Below are 18,674 nucleotides of genomic sequence, written 5' to 3'. Positions count from 1 at the left end.
CCAGAACAAAAAACAATGAATTTCCCTTTAATACTGTATTCAAGTTCATCATGGAATCAAATTTAAGCCGGCGACGAATCGAATCGCCAATGCATTTCATGGTGAAATATCACAGCTCTCCCATAGCCACACTTGCGTTAGTATTGCCTATAATTGCCTTGGCCTTTGCTTCTGCACGAGCCTCCAACATGACTTCTCTCAATCTCCGACACGCCTCTTCTGCGTCAGCTTCCTCTATAATGCTGAAACTGACGCGAACGAAGGGAGATTTCCCAGCGAGAGGCATGAATGATGTCCCAGGCACTGCGAGAACACCCTTGGCGACGGCGCGCTCAAGAATCAGGACCCGTGCATCCGATTCGGGTGTGCCATCTGGATCTGCAATGAGCTACCAGTCTGGGTGAGCGATGGGCGGAGTAATAGTCAGTGTTGTGGCACCTTGATGTAGAGAAACATCCCCGCGACAGGCGTAGTCCATTCGGCCAAACCGTCGTCGGCGAGATACTTGCGGGCAAGACGCTCAAATGCATCTCGGCGCACCTCGTAAAGAGACGCGACTTGCTTGCAATGATCAAGAAAGCCTTGGGGGCCCCAACGGGAAAGAAGACTATATGCTATGAGTTGCGCGAGTGAGTTTGGTTGCAAGCTTAACGCAGGTGAGATGTGACTTAGTAGTGCTAAGTATAACCGAAGCGCTTACTTGGTGTTTGAGGTGATCATGTTCACAGCTGTCGCCAACGTTGGATGGGCCGTCATATATCCAAGCCGCATACCACTACTAAACACTTTGCTGAGCGAATCGAAGCTATCAAAGTGAGAAGGCATCAGAGGAACCCCCTTCATGAATGAGGAATATGGTTGCGACCCACCGAATAATGCGACCCTCCTCATCGTTAACCTCTGGTTCGAGGGCAAAGTAGCTTCGGGCTTGCTGGCCCTCAGGTCCGTAGTACAAAAATGCATATGCATCGTCCTCGAGAAGAAGGATGTTATACTTCTTCACCAATCGGAGTCTACGCGATAAGATAAGATAATGCAGCATATACTGATATCACGCACACTTCGACTTTTCGGGCTTCAGGTATAGACGCCCCGGTAGGATTACTTCCCGATGGGATCGTATATAAAAACTTTGGGAAGCGCTGGCCTGGATGCGTCTCCCCCCAAGTCGACAAAATACTATCGAGACTCGCAGGATTCAAGCCCTGGGAATCGGCTGCCACTTCTGCCAGGTCCAAGTCAGCACAGGGTTCAGTCAATGAATACCGGACATACCAACGAGTTGGCAAGGTAAAGCAGCAAAGAACCCCAATACCCCACTGATTATGAGGTCAGTCCGCGTTCATACATCTCGAGTGGTACATTTACGGATAGACAGGCGCCTCCATCAACACAAAGTCACCGTCGTCTACGAGGACATCGCACGCCTGATGAGACCGTTAGGAATCGAATTCTCAGGAACCAAGAAGACCCGAGCACGCCTTGTACATGAGGTCTTGGCTCCCCGAGCCTACAGTTACCGACCAACTTGTTAAATTAGGCGCACGTTTATGAACAAAAGTCTGAAACTCTTCCAGCCATTTCACAAAGTTTGGAGCGCCCGGCGTGAGCCCATATCTATAGCACCTTGATTCATTTGTCCGGTACGGTTTAGAGACGAGCCTTACTGTAGTCCGGAAGTCAGCTGCTCGCCCTCGAGGGTGATGGTGAGGGGATCCGAGCTATCTTCGGTTGTCCGGAGTGGTATCCCCACCAGAGTGGGCCGCAGCTTCATCGTTATTGATTCGAAAGGGAATGTCGCCGGATTTGGACGGCCTCCAGACATTATGATACCTTGTACTAGTCCTCTTATGAACGAAGGCGCGCACCAGCAAGTAGAGATATCATTCCGGGAATGGATTCCAGTGGGAACAAGCCGCGTACTGCACGGAAACGTTTGAATTCCACTCGGACAGTGGCAAGAAACATACTGCCGCAAGCTTTCCATAGGGCTGAGCGTTTTGAAAGGAACGGAGCAAGCTCGAAGACGGTAGGCATGATTGAGAGAAGGAAACGAAGGTAACTCGACGCGAAAGCGTTCGCCTTTTATCTTTGCCGGCGGCAGATTTTGATCGGGGCGGGGTCCGAATCCGATAGGTCTCCGGATTATGGGTTATTCGAGCCAGTCGATGTTATCGACGCCAAAGTGATACCATGCGGGAAGAACAGTTCATTTTTTCCTGCGAGCTTAATCATGAAGTTTCGAGAAAGCTTCGGCGTATCTAATGATTGAGTTGTTTCCATGCTAAGTTACATCAGTGTCAGTGGCCTCCAGCACGCAGATCTGAGAAATACATACTTCAAATAGACGTCTAAAATGTTTTCTGCTGACGAGCAGCGTTCCTGGTCATATTTCCCGATTCGACAAAAAGCGACGAGGTGTTGATGCCGCAAATCAATTGTCGCAACAGAGACTGTCGAGGATTGGGGTCGCAATCTGGAGCCGACGCTCCTCTTGCCACCATGGAGGCAAAACTGCGAGTGAAGAAGCCTCCTGCTTGCGACCGGTGTAAAGCACGTCGAGTCCTGTGCCATCCTGAGCGACCGTGTCCAAGATGGTGAGTTGACATGTCACATGCAAGAACTTGAATCTGTGCCCTTTCCTCATTGACCAAAATGCAGCGAACAAAGAAACGAGATGTGAGTGGTTATATCCTGGGTGTTAGCTCTTTGAATAAACATATATAGCTGTGTTACAACCCCTACCGTTCGTGGACGACCGAGGAAACATCCAGTTGAATTGCCGCCAACTTTCGACACTCGCTTAATTCTCGCTCAAAACTCTGGTCCCGTTTTTCAGAGCTCAACGGAATGCCCTGAGCTAACCCCGGAACTCGTAGAACATTGCTTCGAAGGTTGCGGACTATCCAACCTTGGAAATTTGTGTTCATGGAAACCCACAGGACTCAAATTCAATGCACAGTACAACCACCCTTTGGTTGGAGCAACAACTATCAAGGCGGATATACGAACGGCGGAATATCGACTCGAGCTCCTCCCCCCACCTCAGAAAGTGCTCGCTCTATGCATAGTTTGCGCCATCTCTCTCACTTCCTTTCACCCATCCATCCTGGGCCCTGAATATACTGGTGTCCGCCCGCTATCCTTTGATCATTTGCCTGAATTCCTCCATTCTACGCCACACGAGGGTTTATTGTCTTGTGGCGTGCGGCGAGCCCCAATATTCTTCGCTCTCCGCAATGAGGCTCTGAAAGCTGCTTGGGAGTATCACGTGCCACTGCAGCCCTCGCCAGAGAATGCGGTATCCTGTTATCTGCTTGATCTCATGGAACAAGGTGCACCTCCTCTTTTTCCTCTTTCCGTTTCTGACCTGGCGTTAGTTGATTTCAATGGTGTATCCAGACCATGGGCAACAGCGTATATGTCACATCTGCGCGTATTAGCCAGCAGCATCAACTCCTCCATCCACACTCCCATCAGTGCTGGATTGTGGTCAGCATTTTTCGTGAGTTGAGGTCACTTAGCTCTTGTTCTCGGTCTTATTCCGACCACACAGACAGTGGACGCGTTACACTCTGCAACAACAAGGACGCCTATGCTCGTGTTCGTCTTATGTCAACTGATGATGTATATCGTCTTAATCTCTCGCCAGCACAGTAAAAGATCAATTTTTGCTATGCGGGCCAGAACCGCCCTCTCTTAACGCCCTCCTGTCCTCGGTTGAAAAGCCCAGCTTATCTCAAGACTTTGGGGCCCTTGGACCGTTCGTGCAGCCCAGTGAGTGTCTCTGTCCCCCACTACTGTCAACTCCTCACTCTGTGTAGTCTTACTCCATGTCACGAATTTGGCCCGCGAACTGCTTGAGAAAATGACCGGAGGTGTGTCATTGTCTGTGTTCCCTGAGGTCCTTTAACACGCCATTCAGATTTCGCACGGTTGGAGCCGATTTCCGAAAGCATTGTCATACAATTCATCTCCTCACTTTCCACGATGCACAACATCATTTCGCACATTTTTGAGCGTGCTGAACCGATGATTACGCCCTCCTTCGAATGTCCATCCGTTACAGTTATCTCCGAGAACTCTGGTCTCGAGCTCCTCGTTCGAGTTTCACTGTTCTCGCTTGTCCATGGTTTTACCGGGCTCGTGCTTCCATTTCTTCGGGAACTAGAATATCGCGAGACTGCCGTGTCCTACATCGGATTAGTAGACTCCGGTACACGCGCCAGACTGGCACTTCTGCGCACTCAGACGCGCAGGTTGGCGTGGGATGCAGCAAGTCAGGTGGTGAAAGCATTAAAGCTGCTACCGCCAGTTCATAACACGCCCATGCAATTCCTTTGGATCTACTCATGGGCCGTATTCTGCTTGGAAGACGTCGAAGAGGCTGTGACTAAGGAAGAACCAATTTCGGCCGAGATGGCTTGGATCTTGGAAGCGTTCGTAGTCAATCCCTTCGTTGCATCACATTTACCTGCACCATGTAGGCTTTCGGAAGAGCTCAAGGTTCTCGGATATTCGGTCCGTGCAGTGGTTACCACTGTCGCCAACTCGTCTGTCACCAATGTCATCGAGCGTCTGGATAGTCATGTTGGGAGCCTGCGTGCCAAACTCGCCAACAACTTTGGCATAGTCGAGCTTCCGCCCACAGAGCAAGAAGCGGAGGCTTGGCTGGCTGATATTGACGCCACTATCCTGCAGGCCGCAGAGTCGGAAATCAGGCCGATCTACGATATCGACTTGAGTCTTAGCCCATTTGTGCAGTATGGATTTCACTCTTAGTTTGAAACGAAATAGCAATATACCAAACTATACTAACTTATGTCGGCTCGATAACGTTGCTTCGGTTTCCGATGAGCTGGTCCAGGTTTTGGAAGAGTCGCATCTTTATTACCTCTGACCCTCATAACAGACTCTCCAAAGAGCTCAAAACTCTGTCCGCTCGTTGGCAATAAGTAACTGTGCCTGGCTAACAATTTGTGGTTGGCCGCTCGTTTCAAGCGACTGATTTGGCGATTCCCAGTCCTCATTCGCGTTCAGCTCTGGACATGTAGCTTCCCTATTCCAGAGAGTGACTGAGTCAATTTTATGGGGTTGAGTGCTATTTTCGGTCCAGTTCGGCTCTGGTTCGGCTTTATTGGGGAAGCATGATGGTTATTTTCTTGGCATTTTCTCGCTTGGCTTTTGCGACCAGACTTCGTATGACGACTCGTTTTTGGCCGCCTCTGCTGCAGCATGACTGACACCCAACTCAGTCTGGGTGCATGTCCCTCCTCTTCAAGCACCTACGCGTCCACCAAATTTTCGGCGCCAACACCGACGTCGGCAAGACCATCTTAACCACTGCGCTTGTTCGCGCGTCCACGGCACTCAGAAATGAGGTGTTCTATCTCAAGCCGATAAGTACAGGCTCGCCGCAAGACGCAGATGACGAGTGAGTAACCAAAAAGTTGTACTTTTTCGTCTCATGACAGGCCAGACACATCAAGCAATTCGCATCCCCCAAGGTCCATACAGAGTGTTTATATCGGTTCCATGTGCCTGTCAGTCCTCACCTTGCGGCTCAAATGGCGGCTGGAGACGAGTCTCAAAAAGTGTGCTACAGAATCTTAGAGGTGTTGGGCCTAATCTTCTTCCTAGATTGTGTCCGACAAAACCTTCGTTGACTCGGTCATAAGCTATGTGAACAGAAGCGCGTCTGCAACCCGGGGACCAGCCCATATGTATGTTGAAACAGCCGGAGGTGCGTGCCTTAAATTTTACTTTTCAAATGCCTCATCGTCTGAGCAGGAGTCCACAGTCCAGCACTTTCTGGGACCACGCAAGTCGACTGTTACCGTCCCTTGTTCTTACCCACCATTCTCATCGGCGACTCACGATTGGGCGGTATCTCCGCAACCATCTCCGCCTATGAATCCCTCCTCCTGCGCGGTTATATGGTCGACTCTGTGCTACTGTTCCGTGACGAATACTACCGCAACAGCGAGTACTTGACGCCGTATTTTGCCGAACGAGGGATCGATGTGGCTGCTTTCGCCCACCCACCACCCGTCAGCCCAGATCCAAGGGAGAATTTGGCGATCACCGACGAATATTACAAGTCGTTGGATATGGGAAGTGTGCAACGTGTGTTGACGGAGCGTCACCAACAGCGGATCGACCAATTGGACTCGATGCCGCGTCGTTCCATGGATGCATTTTGGTGGCCGTTTGTTCAGCATGGTCTCGTCAAGAACGAAAAGGATGTCACAGTCATTGACAGCGCCTCGAACGACTTTTTCTCCATTTACAGCCAGAGCAGTCAAGACTCTTTACTCTCCCCCCAATTGGACAGTTCGGCATCATGGTGGACGCAAACATTAGGACACTCCCATCCCTCCTTAACCCTTGCTGCAGCTCGTGCGGCCGGACGATACGGTCATGTCATGTTTCCTCAGGCAACACATGAGCCTGCCTTGAAACTTGCTGAAAGGCTGTTGCATCATGGTCCCGGGCGGAATTGGGCCTCTCGAGTGTTTTTCTCCGACGATGGGTCAACAGGAATGGAGGTTGCTCTGAAAATGGCACTGAGGGCGTATTCTGTGCGAATGGGACTGCAGGGTATCGATCGTAAGAACTTGGGCGTTCTTGGGCTCAAAGGCAGCTATCATGGCGACACAATTGGGGCGATGGACGCGTGTGCGGAGGAAGGAGTGTATACCTGTGAATGGCACAATGCCAAAGGGTTTTGGTTCGACCCCCCGACGATTTCAATCCAAACAGGCGTCCCAGTCATTTCACTTCCTTCGGTCCTCGCAAAAGCTGCCGCGCCATCAGATACTTGTGCCCCATCCGACTCTATTGCTTGGGTCTACGATATGCCAGCTCGCCTAGAGACAAGACTCGCTCAAAGTTATCGAACATATATTTCACAGACACTTGACAGTCTTGAACAATCTGGTGGGCCGCGTCTTGCAGCTCTGGTGCTTGAACCTCTTGTTATGGGTGCTGGAGGGATGCTTTTCGTTGACCCCCTTTTCCAACGTGTCCTCATTGATGTGGTCCGTTCTCGTGATTCTGCGCCGGAATCCAAGACAGACTGGCGTGGCCTGCCTGTTATATTCGACGAGGTTTTTGTTGGACTCTATCGTCTCGGAGCGGAGAGCACCATCCCAATTCTGGGTGTTAACCCAGATATCTCCGTTCATGCCAAAATCCTCACAGGGGGCCTCGTACCGCTTGCGGTCACCATGGCATCGGACTCCATTTTCCAGGCATTTGTCAGCCAAGATAAGGCGACAGCACTGCTACACGGTCATTCGTATACCGCGCATGCTGTGGGCTGTGAAGTTGCAAACGAAACTTTGAAGTTGATCGAGAAGGAGAGCCAGAGCGCGGCCTGGAACGAGGCAAAAGACAAATGGGGGAACAGTGCTGCTTGGAGTTTATGGGACCCAGAGTTTATCAGGGCCTTATCGTCACTCGACAAAGTCTCAGAAGTGATGACACTGGGTACCGTTCTCGCGGTCAAAATGAAGGATGCCAAAGGAGGTATGTGCACTGCTGTGGTCGAAGTAAATCGTTGACCTCGGACTAGGCTACGTCTCTCATTCTGCACAAACACTGCTTCAGGACCTGAAAAACAGCAAAGTTGGTGCTAAAAACACGTATCCGCCGTTTAGTGTGCATTATCGGACGCTCGGCAACGTGGCCTATTTCATGACCAGCCTGAATACATCCCCAGAAACGATTCGCGCACTTGAGGAAAAGATCTGGACAGCGTTGCAGTCCGATTCAGCTGATGAAGAGCGTCGTAATAGACATATATAGACCATTTACTGTAGGAATACTCACTGAGGTTGAAGCACACTTACATAAACCAGTCATTCTTGGTTGGTGGTGATCGACTGCAAGAGGCCCCGGGCCTATTAGACTAGAGTGTAGAGAGGAACAAAAGAAACTAGTAGGTGACGAAGGGCTAGAAAAGGGAGAGTGGAGAAAATCTGAGTGTGCGAGAATGAAGGCAGAAGACATGCATTGACTTTGCATTGACTCTTCCTGTGCGTTAACCCCCAAAGACATCGGTCGCCGTCCGGGCCGGCAGAGCCGAAGCCGCTCACTTCTTCTGCGACTTGGTGTCGTAGCCCTGTGGAGAATTGGTTGGGGCGCGGCCGAAATCAACCCACGATGGAATGTGGGTGACTGGGGACCCGCCACGGGAGGAAGAGCCGTGCTGTGGGTGGTGCTGGACCGAGGGACCGGGGGTTATGGGTGGGCGGGGGGCCGGGGGCTGGGGCTTAGGGACCGCTTGGTAAGCTGCCTGGGTACTGTGCTTTGGCGGCTTCGAGCCAGAGCCTTGGCCAGAGCTGCTCTTCTTCTGATTAGAGCTCACGTTCTCCAGACGCACGATCGTTGCAAAAATCTGCGAGAGCGAGGAGTCAGGGTCGGGAATGGGAGAGTAGCTCCGCTTGGGGACAATGGGAGTATCGGGCATCTTTTGGAGTATTATACAAGATAGACGCTTGTGCTGTCCTGTGTGGACAAGCCTCAAGGTGATGTATGCGAGTCACGGCCATTGATGTCCATTCGCCGAGGTCGATTCCGGCAAGCCAGAAAAATTCGACCGCAGACTGAAGTCCATTACTACAAACGCTACAAAAAAAAAGAAAAATTCGACCGCGATCAGACGCCCCGGCCCGAAACGCCGATTCAGACCTCCCTCAAGCCACCAGCCAGTCATTCTGCTCTACACTGGTAGTCCGGCGATCGTGCTTCCCCTTTTCGTACACCGCTGGGGATGACCTAAGCGACTCTAAATTTGGCCTTGTGAACAAATCGTTCCGACAGTCTATGATGAAGCGACTTGTCTTCTCCCACCATGAGTCTAAGTGAGCATTGCTTCGTGGGTCAGTTGTCCGGCTTACAGCTTGGTCCTTGCGCTGACCTTGGATAGCTGTTACCCACGACGGAACACCGGAGGGTCCGCTTTAATCCCAACCTCCAACTCTAAAATTTCACTCAACGACGAATAGGCACGGTACAAGAAATCGGTGGCATCCAATGCTACGTTGCGACTCCCAACAACACGTATCCTAAAGAAAAAGTCCTGCTATACCTCTCAGACATTTTCGGCCTTGCTCTGCAGAACAATCGCGTATAGTTTTTATTGGGTCGATAGGCAAGGTCTGAGGCTTGTCGGCAGCTGCTTGCAGACGATTTTGCGCGTAATGGGTTCAAAGTGAGTGACTTTCACGTCGAAAGTCCTTAATCCTAACTTATAATGGCTCCAGACCATCGTGCCCGACCTTTTTGAAGGGGACCCCATTCTCGTTCAGCCTCCAGTACGTTTCTAGACTTCACACGCAACAAGTCTAAATTATCGCAGCTTGATTTCAGTCGCGAGGCTTGGGGCGCCAAACATGGACCTGCTCAGGTTCGGCCAATCATCGACAAGGTGATGGCTGCCTTGAAAGACGAAGGGGTCGTCGAGTTTGCTGCAACCGGTTTTTGTTTTGGAGGTGAGTTACAGGAAAAAAATTCCTTGCTATCTAGTAACATTCAAAGCTCGATATGTCTTCGATCTTTCATTCGAGAACCTTCTCAAGGTCTCCATTGTCTCCCATCCTTCGAGGCTTGTCGTCCCAGACGATCTGCATGTGCATTTGGCCGAATTATTTGCTTAGCTAAGCTCACCCTCCCACAGAAATATGTGGCAGTTTCGAAGTCGCCTCTGCTCATCAACAGCTGCGAAGTGGACAATCCTTTCCCCCTAGCCGCGCAAGCGCAAGCAGATGAAATCTTGGGTGGCGGCAAGTTTGCTCCAGGTTACAAACGGGAGTATTTTGCGGGATGTAGTCATGGCTTTGCGGTTCGCGGAGATTTGCATGACCCTCGAGTCAAAGCGGGGAAGGAGGGCGCGTTTAAGGCGTCCATTGAGTGGTTGGTGAAGTACCTGTAATTCTAAAGATGATATGGCGAACATCGCGGTGGTGTGACATGTCGTCTCAAACCTCGCCAGGTCTCTTTCTTTTCGACCACCACCATGCCAGTGCTCCATTCTCATGAAGTCAACCGTCGAGGCGAGCTCATGGTCAAGCTCTTCAATGTCAAACTCGTACCCTACGATGCTGCCCGCCTCCCAGATGACGTTTGGCTCGAGGTACACGGTGCCTTCTCGTCTCGCCGAAGTCTGATCTGTGCTAGATTATGCTCTCTTGTACTCCTCGCGAGCTCCTTGTTCTTCAAACTGTATCCTCACGATTGCATTCAATCCTCGCTGGGAACCCTCGCTGTTGGCCACAGGCTCGCAACAATATGGTTCCGCCAGTCCCGCCTCCTCCTCAAAACATCCTCGCTGCTGGAGTTTGGACTGAAGCTGCATATGCTCAACTAATATTTGGTGGTGGACCGTGCATCGTGCGTGTTCTCGCCGTTTCTCCAATAAATTTATTCAACCTCGCTTAGGTCAAACCATGCAAACGCTTCACGACAAACTTCCCACTTTCCTTCTCGTTACGAATCCGTGTTTGCTCGGTATGGTGTTATTGGATTCAGCTACTCAGACCCATACTGACGGAATCGAGTCAGAAACACTGCCAAAACGTTCTTTCGCGGCAAGTTTCCCCTTCGACGCTGAGACATTTCACTCATTTTGTGCAGGAACTACAAAGAAGATACGCGCAAAATTAAGAACGCTTATCTTACATCGGTGGGAATCCCAGGTCGTCGCGGCCTTCGTAAAATCGGTCAAACCCAACGACTTCACTTCCGTGACTGGCTGGCCTACGATGAGCGCAACTTGACACGTATACCCTTTTTCTGTGTTTCATTTTCTGGCGTCAATGAATATTCTTCAGAATTCCCGACCTACCGTGTCACTGTCCTTGCTGACGCAGACCAAGAATGGTGGGCGGCGCGTGCCCTTACGGAAAAACGCTCAGCGAAACCACCGGTCAAGGTTCCGCGAACCGTATCGCAACTCCAGGAGGTAAAGTCGAGTTGCGACTTACAGACAGACTCAAATAACAGCTCCTCAGCAATACCGACTGCGCGCAAAAGCTCTACCATCCATCATTCAAGTGCGTGTTATCCTGCTGTATCTCTGCAAACTTTTACACATTCTGTAGAACGCTCAAGCCCTTCAGAAGTGGGTCAAAGAGTACGAAGTTGCACGACAAGCGGTAGAGTTGGAGAACGTCCGATTGTGAGTTTTAATGCAGTTTGCGTTTACCGTTTTCAATGACCGAACGGTTCTGCCCAGCATGAAGGAGAGAATCAGTCCACGAGAACAGCTGCAGTATCGCAAGTTGCTCAAGACGCCCACGATGAGGCAAACGATGAAGCTGTATGGCGACTCGCTGGGGAAGATGGACGTCCGAGGTACGACAACTTGTTCGATACGCAGATTGACTCATTCCGGATATAGCCTGGTGCTCCGTTCGCCCTCAAGTTATCAAGGAGTACAAGATCGAACTAGCCGAATCGAGGAAGGCGTTGGCGGAGGCGCGCAAATCACAAGACCCCAAGCAACCGCCACAGCTTGCCGTCAAGGAGAAGGAAAATTTGGTTGCCATCTTGCAATCGATAAGTCCTGCGGCTCCGCGGCCTGACGCGCTGCAGGAAGTCGCCAAACTTGTGGAGGAGGTCCCGAAGTCTAATGCTTCACTGGTGCCCCGCGAGGAGTGCTTGAAGGCGTTCTTGCATGAGCGAAAGCGGATCTTGGAGCTACCTGTCCGACGCAAAGAGAATCGCTTACCCCTTGGCTCTTTGGACAACAACGATGATGGCATGACCGAAGCAGACGATGATATGGTTGAAGTCCTCATTCCGACCGGCCCTCGAGTTGATGAGGTAGAAGCACAGGACTGCTGGGCCGATTTCGAGGCGGCTCTGGCTGCAGACCCGGGCCGTGTCTTTCTTGATCCATTCTCGTCCTCGCCGGCAATACCTTCTTTTGACCTGTCTGGAAACGAGTTGGATCCTGTTGCAGCCATGACTTTGGAGGAATGTTGGCCTGGAGCGAGGCGGAGTCCTAGTATGGATGTCGACGAGGGGCTTGGATTTGGAGAAGTATCGATGGCGACTACTTCGGGGCGGTCTTTTGATTCCACAATCTATCACGGAGAACCATCGACAAGCGACGAGGTTGGAGAGGATGAGGATGAAGAGGAAGCGGACGACGACGACGACGACGACGACGACGACGACGACGACGGTTCCTCTTCCTCATCGTCGTCGTCTGAGGAAGAGTAAAGAACGGGGTTCATCTTATAGGGATTGGTGGATTTATTGGTTTATGTATGTTCTAGATTTGTATTTTTCTTAGGCAACTTGGCCAGGCTTTCTTCGAAAGAAAAGGTTTCAAAATTTGGTTGGTGTCAAATTTTTTAAACAAGTAATACAAACTCCCATTCGTATGCGTACTGTAACCACCATTCACATTGTTGCCATCGTGTCAACATTTCACGATCCGAACGCGCGAAGGGTGATATATATGTATGTTTTATCGGAGACGGCATTCCCAAAAAGGATAATCAGCTCGCTGACTTCTCGCAAGTATCCAGTTCTTTTAATGGGCTGCTGCTGGCTGACTTCGCGCACCTCTTCTCCTGCTTGTTCACAGTCCGGTCCGCATCCAATGCTATCACTGCCAGCGAAAACTAGATAGCTCGTCGTACTCTGGGGTCATTGGGTTGGTGAGTGGATTGGCTCTCTCTGAAGCTGCAACGTTCGACAGCTTGGGCTGGCAATGCGACGGAACTCTTGCGATTTGTGGCTTTGCCTTGAGTGGTGGCAGGCCCCAATCTAAAGGATTCCACTTGACGGTCCATATGATCATGAATCGACCTCAAGAGGTGTGAATATGAGAATGAGCTGGTGAAGCACTTCTTACCGCTGTCGTCTTCCCACTATTCAAGTCTAACCTTGAGAGCGAACGGTAACTCAAAAAAACTTTGGATACTCACGGCCGGCGCCGTTGAAGGCCTGGACCCTGGACGGCTATGAAGCAGCCTAGGATCCTTTGATTGTTAGGGCGGCCGCTCCAAATGTTCCACGACTCGGAAGCGAATACGAATTTTGAGAGAATCCACATCTTGCTGAACTTGCCAAAAGAGCTTCAGTGCAAGTTAATGAAGGCATCGTGAAGACAGTCCTGAGATGGACTTGAGCAGGAACATCCTCGACAAGAAATCATTCATTCAAGTTGGTGGAGGGGTACGAAAGCAAGTTCGATTCCGATGTCATGATGTCGTGTTGAAAACGTGCAACACGGTGCAAGACGCAGAGACGAGGAAGCCTTCAGGAGGTGAGGCCTAGGATGTTCAAGACCAATACTCCAGTTCACGGTGTGTAGTCATGATTATTCAAGATTTTCATCAAGTGCAATTTGTTGCAAGGATTCAGTATGCCTTCCTGGTTCCAAGTAAGTCGACCTCCTTGGGTCACATCCAAGTCACATCATGATAATGCTGATCCCATCATGAATTCAACTTAAGTTGCTTGCAACTTGCTCGGCGCCTGACGTGGTAGATAGCGAGACTTGCTGTTGGTGAGTATAGCCCGGAGCACCAGTAAACAATAAATAATACCTCCATCAAGAATCAAAGTTTTTGACACTAACCGGCGGTGCAGGATCGCCGTTTGCTTCTTGCCAATCTCTTTCGACTTTTCGGGACCAGCCAAACGATGGACACGCAACCCCAGAAACCGCCAAAGAAGCCCCCGGCATGCGATACATGCAAGGCTCGACGCGTACTGTGCCATCCACGACTCGATGGAGGCCCCTGCCCGCGTTGGTTAGTTGTTCTTATGCAAATTCTTCCTGGGAGGATGCTGTATTCAATGACTGGTATAGCGCAGAGAAGAATGAGATGTGCGTCCCTCCTCCCGTGCGCTTGCTTCGACTGAACAATCTCAAGATGCACAACAACGCCAACCCAGCGTGGTCGGCCGAGGAAGCATCCGATTCAAACTACCAAACCGGTGTTTGAAACGCGAATTATCAAGCTGCCGCAAAACCCCGGACCCGTCTTCCAAAGCTCTTTCAACGTCCCAGAACTAACGCCGGAGTTTGTGGCTCACTGTTTTGAAGGTGCGCGGATGTCTACCTAGCAAGTGGTTATTTACCTCACAACTCCAGTCATCCGGCTAATGCCGCAGTATAACCATCCACTTTTGGAAGCTTCCATGATCAAGAAAGACATCCGCGCCGCGTCGTATCAAATAGAGCTCCTGCATCCGCCATCTCGGGTTTTGGCGCTCTGCGTGCTGACTGCGGCCTCTCTCGCATCACCTCATCATTCGGTGTTGGGACCCGGGCCGCGTCCAGCCTCCCTCGCCGAATCGACTCAGTTTCTTGCAACAGCCTCTTCGCAAGACCTCCTTGCTTGTGGTATACGACGGTCAGCAACATTTCGGGCGCTCAGGAACGAGGCACTGAAGGCGGCTTGGGAGTGTGGTTCGATGCTCCAACCATCTGTCGAGAATGCTGCGTCCTGTTTTATGTTAGACTTGATGGAACAGGGTCCGTATGCGATGCTCCACGATACACATACTCAAGTTTGTCTCCAGTGGATTTTTCGGGTGTTTCGCGGCCTTGGGCAACTGCATATATGGCACATGTCCGTGCCCTTGCTCCAGGATGGCATGCGACAGGCTTCTCTGCAACCGATGCGACGATTTGGGGAGCTTTCATTGTGAGTTGTTTCTCTTTCAGCGCATCGCGACTGCTGACCATACCAATAGCTCTCAGAATCCATGATATCGGCTGCGCGAAGAATACCCTTACTCGTGTTCGTTTTTGTGTGTCCGGTTTCTATATTATCATTGACCTCGAACAGTACCCATCATGACCAACTTGTACTTTGTGGCGCTGAAGCCCAGAGTCTCTGTAGCTTGTTGTCTTCTCTGGAGAAATCGGAGCGAAACCAGTCTTTCGGGATGTTTTGGTCATTTCTGCAGCCTTGTTTGTCGTCTCTTTATATCTCTACTGCAGCCTGACGCAATCTAAAAGTCCTGTTTCATGTGACAACTCTTTCACGCGAACTCTCCGAGAAAATAGCAGGGGGTATGTCCTTTTGTGTATCGTCGTGACCTTTTAAACTTGAATTTCAGACTACGCCCGTCTTTCACCTCTGTCTGAAGCAGCAGTCATATCCTTCATAACATCCCTCGCATCGTTGCAATCCATCCTTGAACACATGCTGGAGCGCGCCGACTCCCTCCTTGCCGGCAGCACCCACTCTTCACAACTAACAATCGACACCGATCCCTCACGCCAAGATCTTATCGTTCGGTCTTCCGCTTACGCGCTCATTGTTGGCTACACTGGCCTTTGTTTGCCATTCTACCGCGAGCTCGAGTACCGCGACACGTATGCATCGGCCTCGATAACTACCAACGCCAACGCCCGCTCGCGAATAAAGCTGCTGCGGGAACAAGCACGCGAAATGGCGGGCCACGCGGCCCAGATGCTTGCGACCGGTCTGCAGCTTCTTCCCTCGGGGCAGTTCACGCCCGTGCATTACCACTCCATCCACGCGTGGGCGCAGTTCTGTCTGGAGGAGGCGGACTCATACGTGGACATGGATATGGACCTGGCGCGAACGATGGAAAGGTGGGGGTGTTGAATATTGAGGCAACTGCTCTTACTAATCATGGGTTCCGCAGCTTGTCCAGAGAGATCAAGCTCATGAGCTACTGTCTACATGGTATTGCCACCCCGACGGCAACACCGCTCATTGACCGGCTCGACGATCACGTGAAGCGGACTTACGTGCGGCAAGCGCAGCCTGTGACCAACTCCAGTGTCGGCCCGATGCCATACGACCAAGATATGGAGTCTTTCCTGACTTCCGTCGACCCGACAGTCAGTGGTACGCACCCTGCATTCGAGCTCTCCCCGGGAATAAACGTCCAGCAACCATACCTGACGACTAATGACCACCTACAAGCGTGGGACGGTTTGTCCACCAACTATATACCTCATTTGGATCCTTATAGAACTATTTGAGTTTTTATCGCTCATATAATAGATAAATTTATTTACTATAGTATATATTATGCACATCTTCAGTAGAACACCAGCAATTTTTGTTTGGTACACCAAGGCATACGCGTCTGAATCTCGGTTTGGGTTTGGGCTGGTAGAGCGTACAACTGAGGCGGGTGATTCGGTGGATTCTGTGGCACTGGTGCCCCAGAGAAGGTGATTTTTTTCAGGCGCGGAAAGGAGGTCGATGTGATTTGAGTCAGCAACTCGTCGACGAACGAGACACGTTTATGAGCAATGTGTTCCTGATCCGTCAGTAGAACGTCCCCGTCGTACAAGACAATAGAAATATATTCAAGGTTGCTGCCTTCATGAAAGCCACTGAGGAGTTCCAATAAGATGAGACTAGCTGAATCACTAGTGTGATGGATGTTCAGGTGCTTGAGAGCCTGGAGCTTGTCGATGGGAAGCTCATATGGGATGACTGTAATGCATGTCAGGAAACCAACTAACTGGATATGCGGGAGCCTGAGATGGAACAAAGCAAATGTGACAACGCACAGGCATGAGGTTTGTCCAAAGTCAGAGAAGTCAGGCAAGACGCGACAGATGGACGGGTCAGGTAGAAATTGAGATCGCCAATAGACGTTGAGGGCATATCATGCAAGATCAGCGAGGTAAACCGCCGTTGGAAGGCCGCTGACTCAGCAAACCGGCGCAGGTGGATGGACTGGTCGACCTCTAGCTGGTGCAAGTTTCGAGGTAACAACGACTCTGGAGTGGCAGTCTGAGCCCTCTCCGGAAACCATTGCATGTCCCCGCTTTCCGTCCGCCAATCCTGCGTCCGCAGTCGCAGCGACCTCAGACCTGGGAAGAGCACGAGGTACGCGAAAACGCTGTGAAGCGGGACGACGCCGTAAAACGTGAGAACCATATGTGTGATAGACGACAGTGCTTCATCGTAGTTTGTTGGCAGCCAGGCCTGCGTGAAGTGGCAGTCGAGGACGACCTGATGGGGAGAGACCCCACGGCCCATAACTTTAACCAGAATGTCTCCGGCAGAAAGCACTGGGGTACCATACGCTGGCCGATGTCGGATATGGATGCAGCGGATGTGTGGCGCCATCGTAGCGTGCGGGGAAGAGAGCAGCTGAAGAAACGGTTTGACGTTGTCTTGACTATGGTCGCGGATAAGGTAAATGGATTCGAAGCAGTGGTGCCGACAGCGAGACGTCCATTGGGAAGAGAGAAGAGAGAAGAATGGGAGAGAGGATGGACTGAGAGCAGCCAGATGGTCAATAATGAGGTCAGTCAGTTCAGTGGGTAGGGAGTACATGACAAACAAGAGAGAGAACAGATTGCATCAGGATTACATAGTTTTGATTAGATTGGTAACGTGATTATCTGTTTACGAAGTTCTCGTCCATTGGTAACTATCCCCCCTTGGATGCCTGTTGCTGCAATTATATGAAGGCAGTCCATTGGCACAATGGCCTGGCTACCAAGTTCAACTTCAGAATTATTCCGGGTTAGACTAGAAATAATCGTTCAAGTTGAATCTTATCAGAGTTGTGTCGAGTTTTGGATGCCGCTACTGGTACCCTGGGTTCATTTGATGTCGGACCACCCTAAAGAGGGTCGTGGCAGCTGGTGTCGGAGTAGTACGGGCAATTGGAGGGCTTCAAGTTGTTCAAGTTTCGTGTATGGAACTTGAAACCCGTCGTCTTTTGACAACTCGCAGGCTCTCAAGCTCCAAGTTCAAATAGTCGTCCGGGTCCAAGTCAGAAGACGACCGTTTCCTCCTGCACGATTCTAGATAAGGAATGAGAAGACCGATAACGGACAAGCTGGCTGGAATACCTGGGACAATTTGTTGTGAGGACCAAAAAGGTGCTGACATCGGATGTGTATTGATGATTAGGCGCACGGTTTCTTCATCGTAGCCGCCAGTCTCATGAGGGTATTTTCCTATCTTCAATCAAAAACAATGGTGGATCAGACTCAGGGTGACGTGCCGTTGCTCGGATCGCCCTTTTGTCCTCCCTGGCCTGAGCACGACCAAGGCATGTCGATATCGATGCAGTCCGCTTGCACAAAGCACGAATCTAACTCCAACTCCATGTCCACGTCACCGTCCACCCTGACAGACAAAGAGGACTGTGGCAACCGGTCGAGAGCGTCAGCACACTCAACTCCGCCGGGTTGCAGACATGGCTCTGCATGTAGTTCGGACTCTTCACCTTCGAGTTCGAAAATGGGCTCCAAAAACGTCTTGCTCCGCCACCTCTCTCCAAATCGCTGTCGAACCGTCGGGGTCCTCAGGCTTGCTTCTATGTGGACTGCAGAGAGCAGGAGAGCACGAAGCGGGCATCGGTTGAGAGTTTTCACAGTCATCGTGGAAGGAAAAGAGGAAGATACAGGGTTAGGCAGGAGGAACTTGGAGGTTGTTGGAGCTTTGTTGCCACCGCGCCAATGTTCGGACCCTGCGTGGGATACACGCGGAAAGAGCCTGTATTCAACCGCGTCTCTATCAGAGCGGACGCAGATGACGCCGAAACCACGCTGCTTGAGGGCCGGAGGAAGCGTGGCACTAGCCAGACCAGGCCACTTGGAGAATTGAGGCCGAGTCTAAGTCCGCTGAAAAGATCGCAACGGGACTGATGCCTTCTTCCGCTGAGCAGTGAACAGGAACTAACGTGGAGCT

The 18,674-nt window shown here is 51.0% G+C and overlaps 7 protein-coding genes across 7 annotated transcripts; 4 read left to right on the top strand and 3 right to left on the bottom strand.

Annotated features, from left to right (window-relative positions):
- Positions 1 to 109: 109 nt before the first annotated feature.
- Positions 110 to 2,037, bottom strand: MIND_01308300 (Aminotran-1-2 domain-containing protein; the record flags this gene model as incomplete). The annotated part of the gene is made up of 11 exons (XM_037369542.1): positions 110 to 388; positions 439 to 646; positions 701 to 805; positions 870 to 1,013; positions 1,060 to 1,225; positions 1,276 to 1,319; positions 1,369 to 1,427; positions 1,482 to 1,617; positions 1,668 to 1,815; positions 1,869 to 1,922; positions 1,971 to 2,037. 11 exons carry the CDS (start codon positions 2,035 to 2,037, stop codon positions 110 to 112), a joined length of 1,410 nt encoding a protein of 469 aa, XP_037214040.1.
- Positions 2,038 to 2,424: 387 nt separating this feature from the next.
- MIND_01308200 (Zn(2)-C6 fungal-type domain-containing protein) lies at positions 2,425 to 4,782 on the top strand (the record flags this gene model as incomplete). The annotated part of the gene is made up of 11 exons (XM_037369541.1): positions 2,425 to 2,597; positions 2,662 to 2,679; positions 2,728 to 2,825; positions 2,880 to 2,894; positions 2,943 to 3,335; positions 3,381 to 3,505; positions 3,557 to 3,603; positions 3,653 to 3,777; positions 3,825 to 3,878; positions 3,926 to 4,439; positions 4,488 to 4,782. The coding sequence occupies 11 exons, from the start codon at positions 2,425 to 2,427 to the stop codon at positions 4,780 to 4,782; spliced, it is 1,857 nt and encodes a 618-aa protein (XP_037214039.1).
- Positions 4,783 to 5,264: 482 nt separating this feature from the next.
- On the top strand, positions 5,265 to 7,809 carry MIND_01308100 (PLP-dependent transferase; the record flags this gene model as incomplete). The annotated part of the gene is made up of 5 exons (XM_037369540.1): positions 5,265 to 5,434; positions 5,480 to 5,594; positions 5,641 to 5,743; positions 5,791 to 7,530; positions 7,577 to 7,809. 5 exons carry the CDS (start codon positions 5,265 to 5,267, stop codon positions 7,807 to 7,809), a joined length of 2,361 nt encoding a protein of 786 aa, XP_037214038.1.
- A 286-nt stretch (positions 7,810 to 8,095) lies between these two features.
- On the bottom strand, positions 8,096 to 8,512 carry MIND_01308000 (uncharacterized protein; the record flags this gene model as incomplete). The annotated part of the gene is made up of 1 exon (XM_037369539.1): positions 8,096 to 8,512. Exon 1 carries the CDS (start codon positions 8,471 to 8,473, stop codon positions 8,096 to 8,098), a length of 378 nt encoding a protein of 125 aa, XP_037214037.1. The 5' UTR covers positions 8,474 to 8,512.
- A 345-nt stretch (positions 8,513 to 8,857) lies between these two features.
- On the top strand, positions 8,858 to 12,231 carry MIND_01307900 (Dienelactone hydrolase endo-1,3,1,4-beta-D-glucanase; the record flags this gene model as incomplete). The annotated part of the gene is made up of 18 exons (XM_037369538.1): positions 8,858 to 8,885; positions 8,933 to 8,959; positions 9,012 to 9,133; positions 9,182 to 9,217; positions 9,270 to 9,320; positions 9,365 to 9,497; positions 9,544 to 9,635; positions 9,683 to 9,922; positions 9,998 to 10,138; positions 10,183 to 10,395; positions 10,444 to 10,512; positions 10,567 to 10,592; positions 10,639 to 10,784; positions 10,836 to 10,966; positions 11,016 to 11,057; positions 11,106 to 11,182; positions 11,240 to 11,358; positions 11,405 to 12,231. 18 exons carry the CDS (start codon positions 8,858 to 8,860, stop codon positions 12,229 to 12,231), a joined length of 2,520 nt encoding a protein of 839 aa, XP_037214036.1.
- Positions 12,232 to 13,665: 1,434 nt separating this feature from the next.
- Positions 13,666 to 15,991, top strand: MIND_01307800 (Zn(2)-C6 fungal-type domain-containing protein; the record flags this gene model as incomplete). Its single annotated transcript, XM_037369537.1, has 10 exons — positions 13,666 to 13,775; positions 13,835 to 13,852; positions 13,899 to 14,071; positions 14,120 to 14,503; positions 14,551 to 14,675; positions 14,725 to 14,771; positions 14,820 to 14,944; positions 14,993 to 15,046; positions 15,094 to 15,595; positions 15,649 to 15,991. The coding sequence occupies 10 exons, from the start codon at positions 13,666 to 13,668 to the stop codon at positions 15,989 to 15,991; spliced, it is 1,881 nt and encodes a 626-aa protein (XP_037214035.1).
- A 59-nt stretch (positions 15,992 to 16,050) lies between these two features.
- On the bottom strand, positions 16,051 to 17,273 carry MIND_01307700 (uncharacterized protein; the record flags this gene model as incomplete). Its single annotated transcript, XM_037369536.1, has 2 exons — positions 16,532 to 17,273; positions 16,051 to 16,454 (listed from the first exon to the last, which is right to left on the bottom strand). Exons 1-2 carry the CDS (start codon positions 17,094 to 17,096, stop codon positions 16,051 to 16,053), a joined length of 969 nt encoding a protein of 322 aa, XP_037214034.1. The 5' UTR covers positions 17,097 to 17,273.
- Positions 17,274 to 18,674: the final 1,401 nt, after the last annotated feature.

Source organism: Mycena indigotica (assembly GCF_014461135.1).
Source record: "Mycena indigotica strain 171206Taipei chromosome Unknown Mind.scaff0014, whole genome shotgun sequence".
Taxonomy (NCBI): domain Eukaryota; kingdom Fungi; phylum Basidiomycota; class Agaricomycetes; order Agaricales; family Mycenaceae; genus Mycena; species Mycena indigotica.
This window is presented reverse-complemented; position numbering and strand designations above follow the sequence as displayed.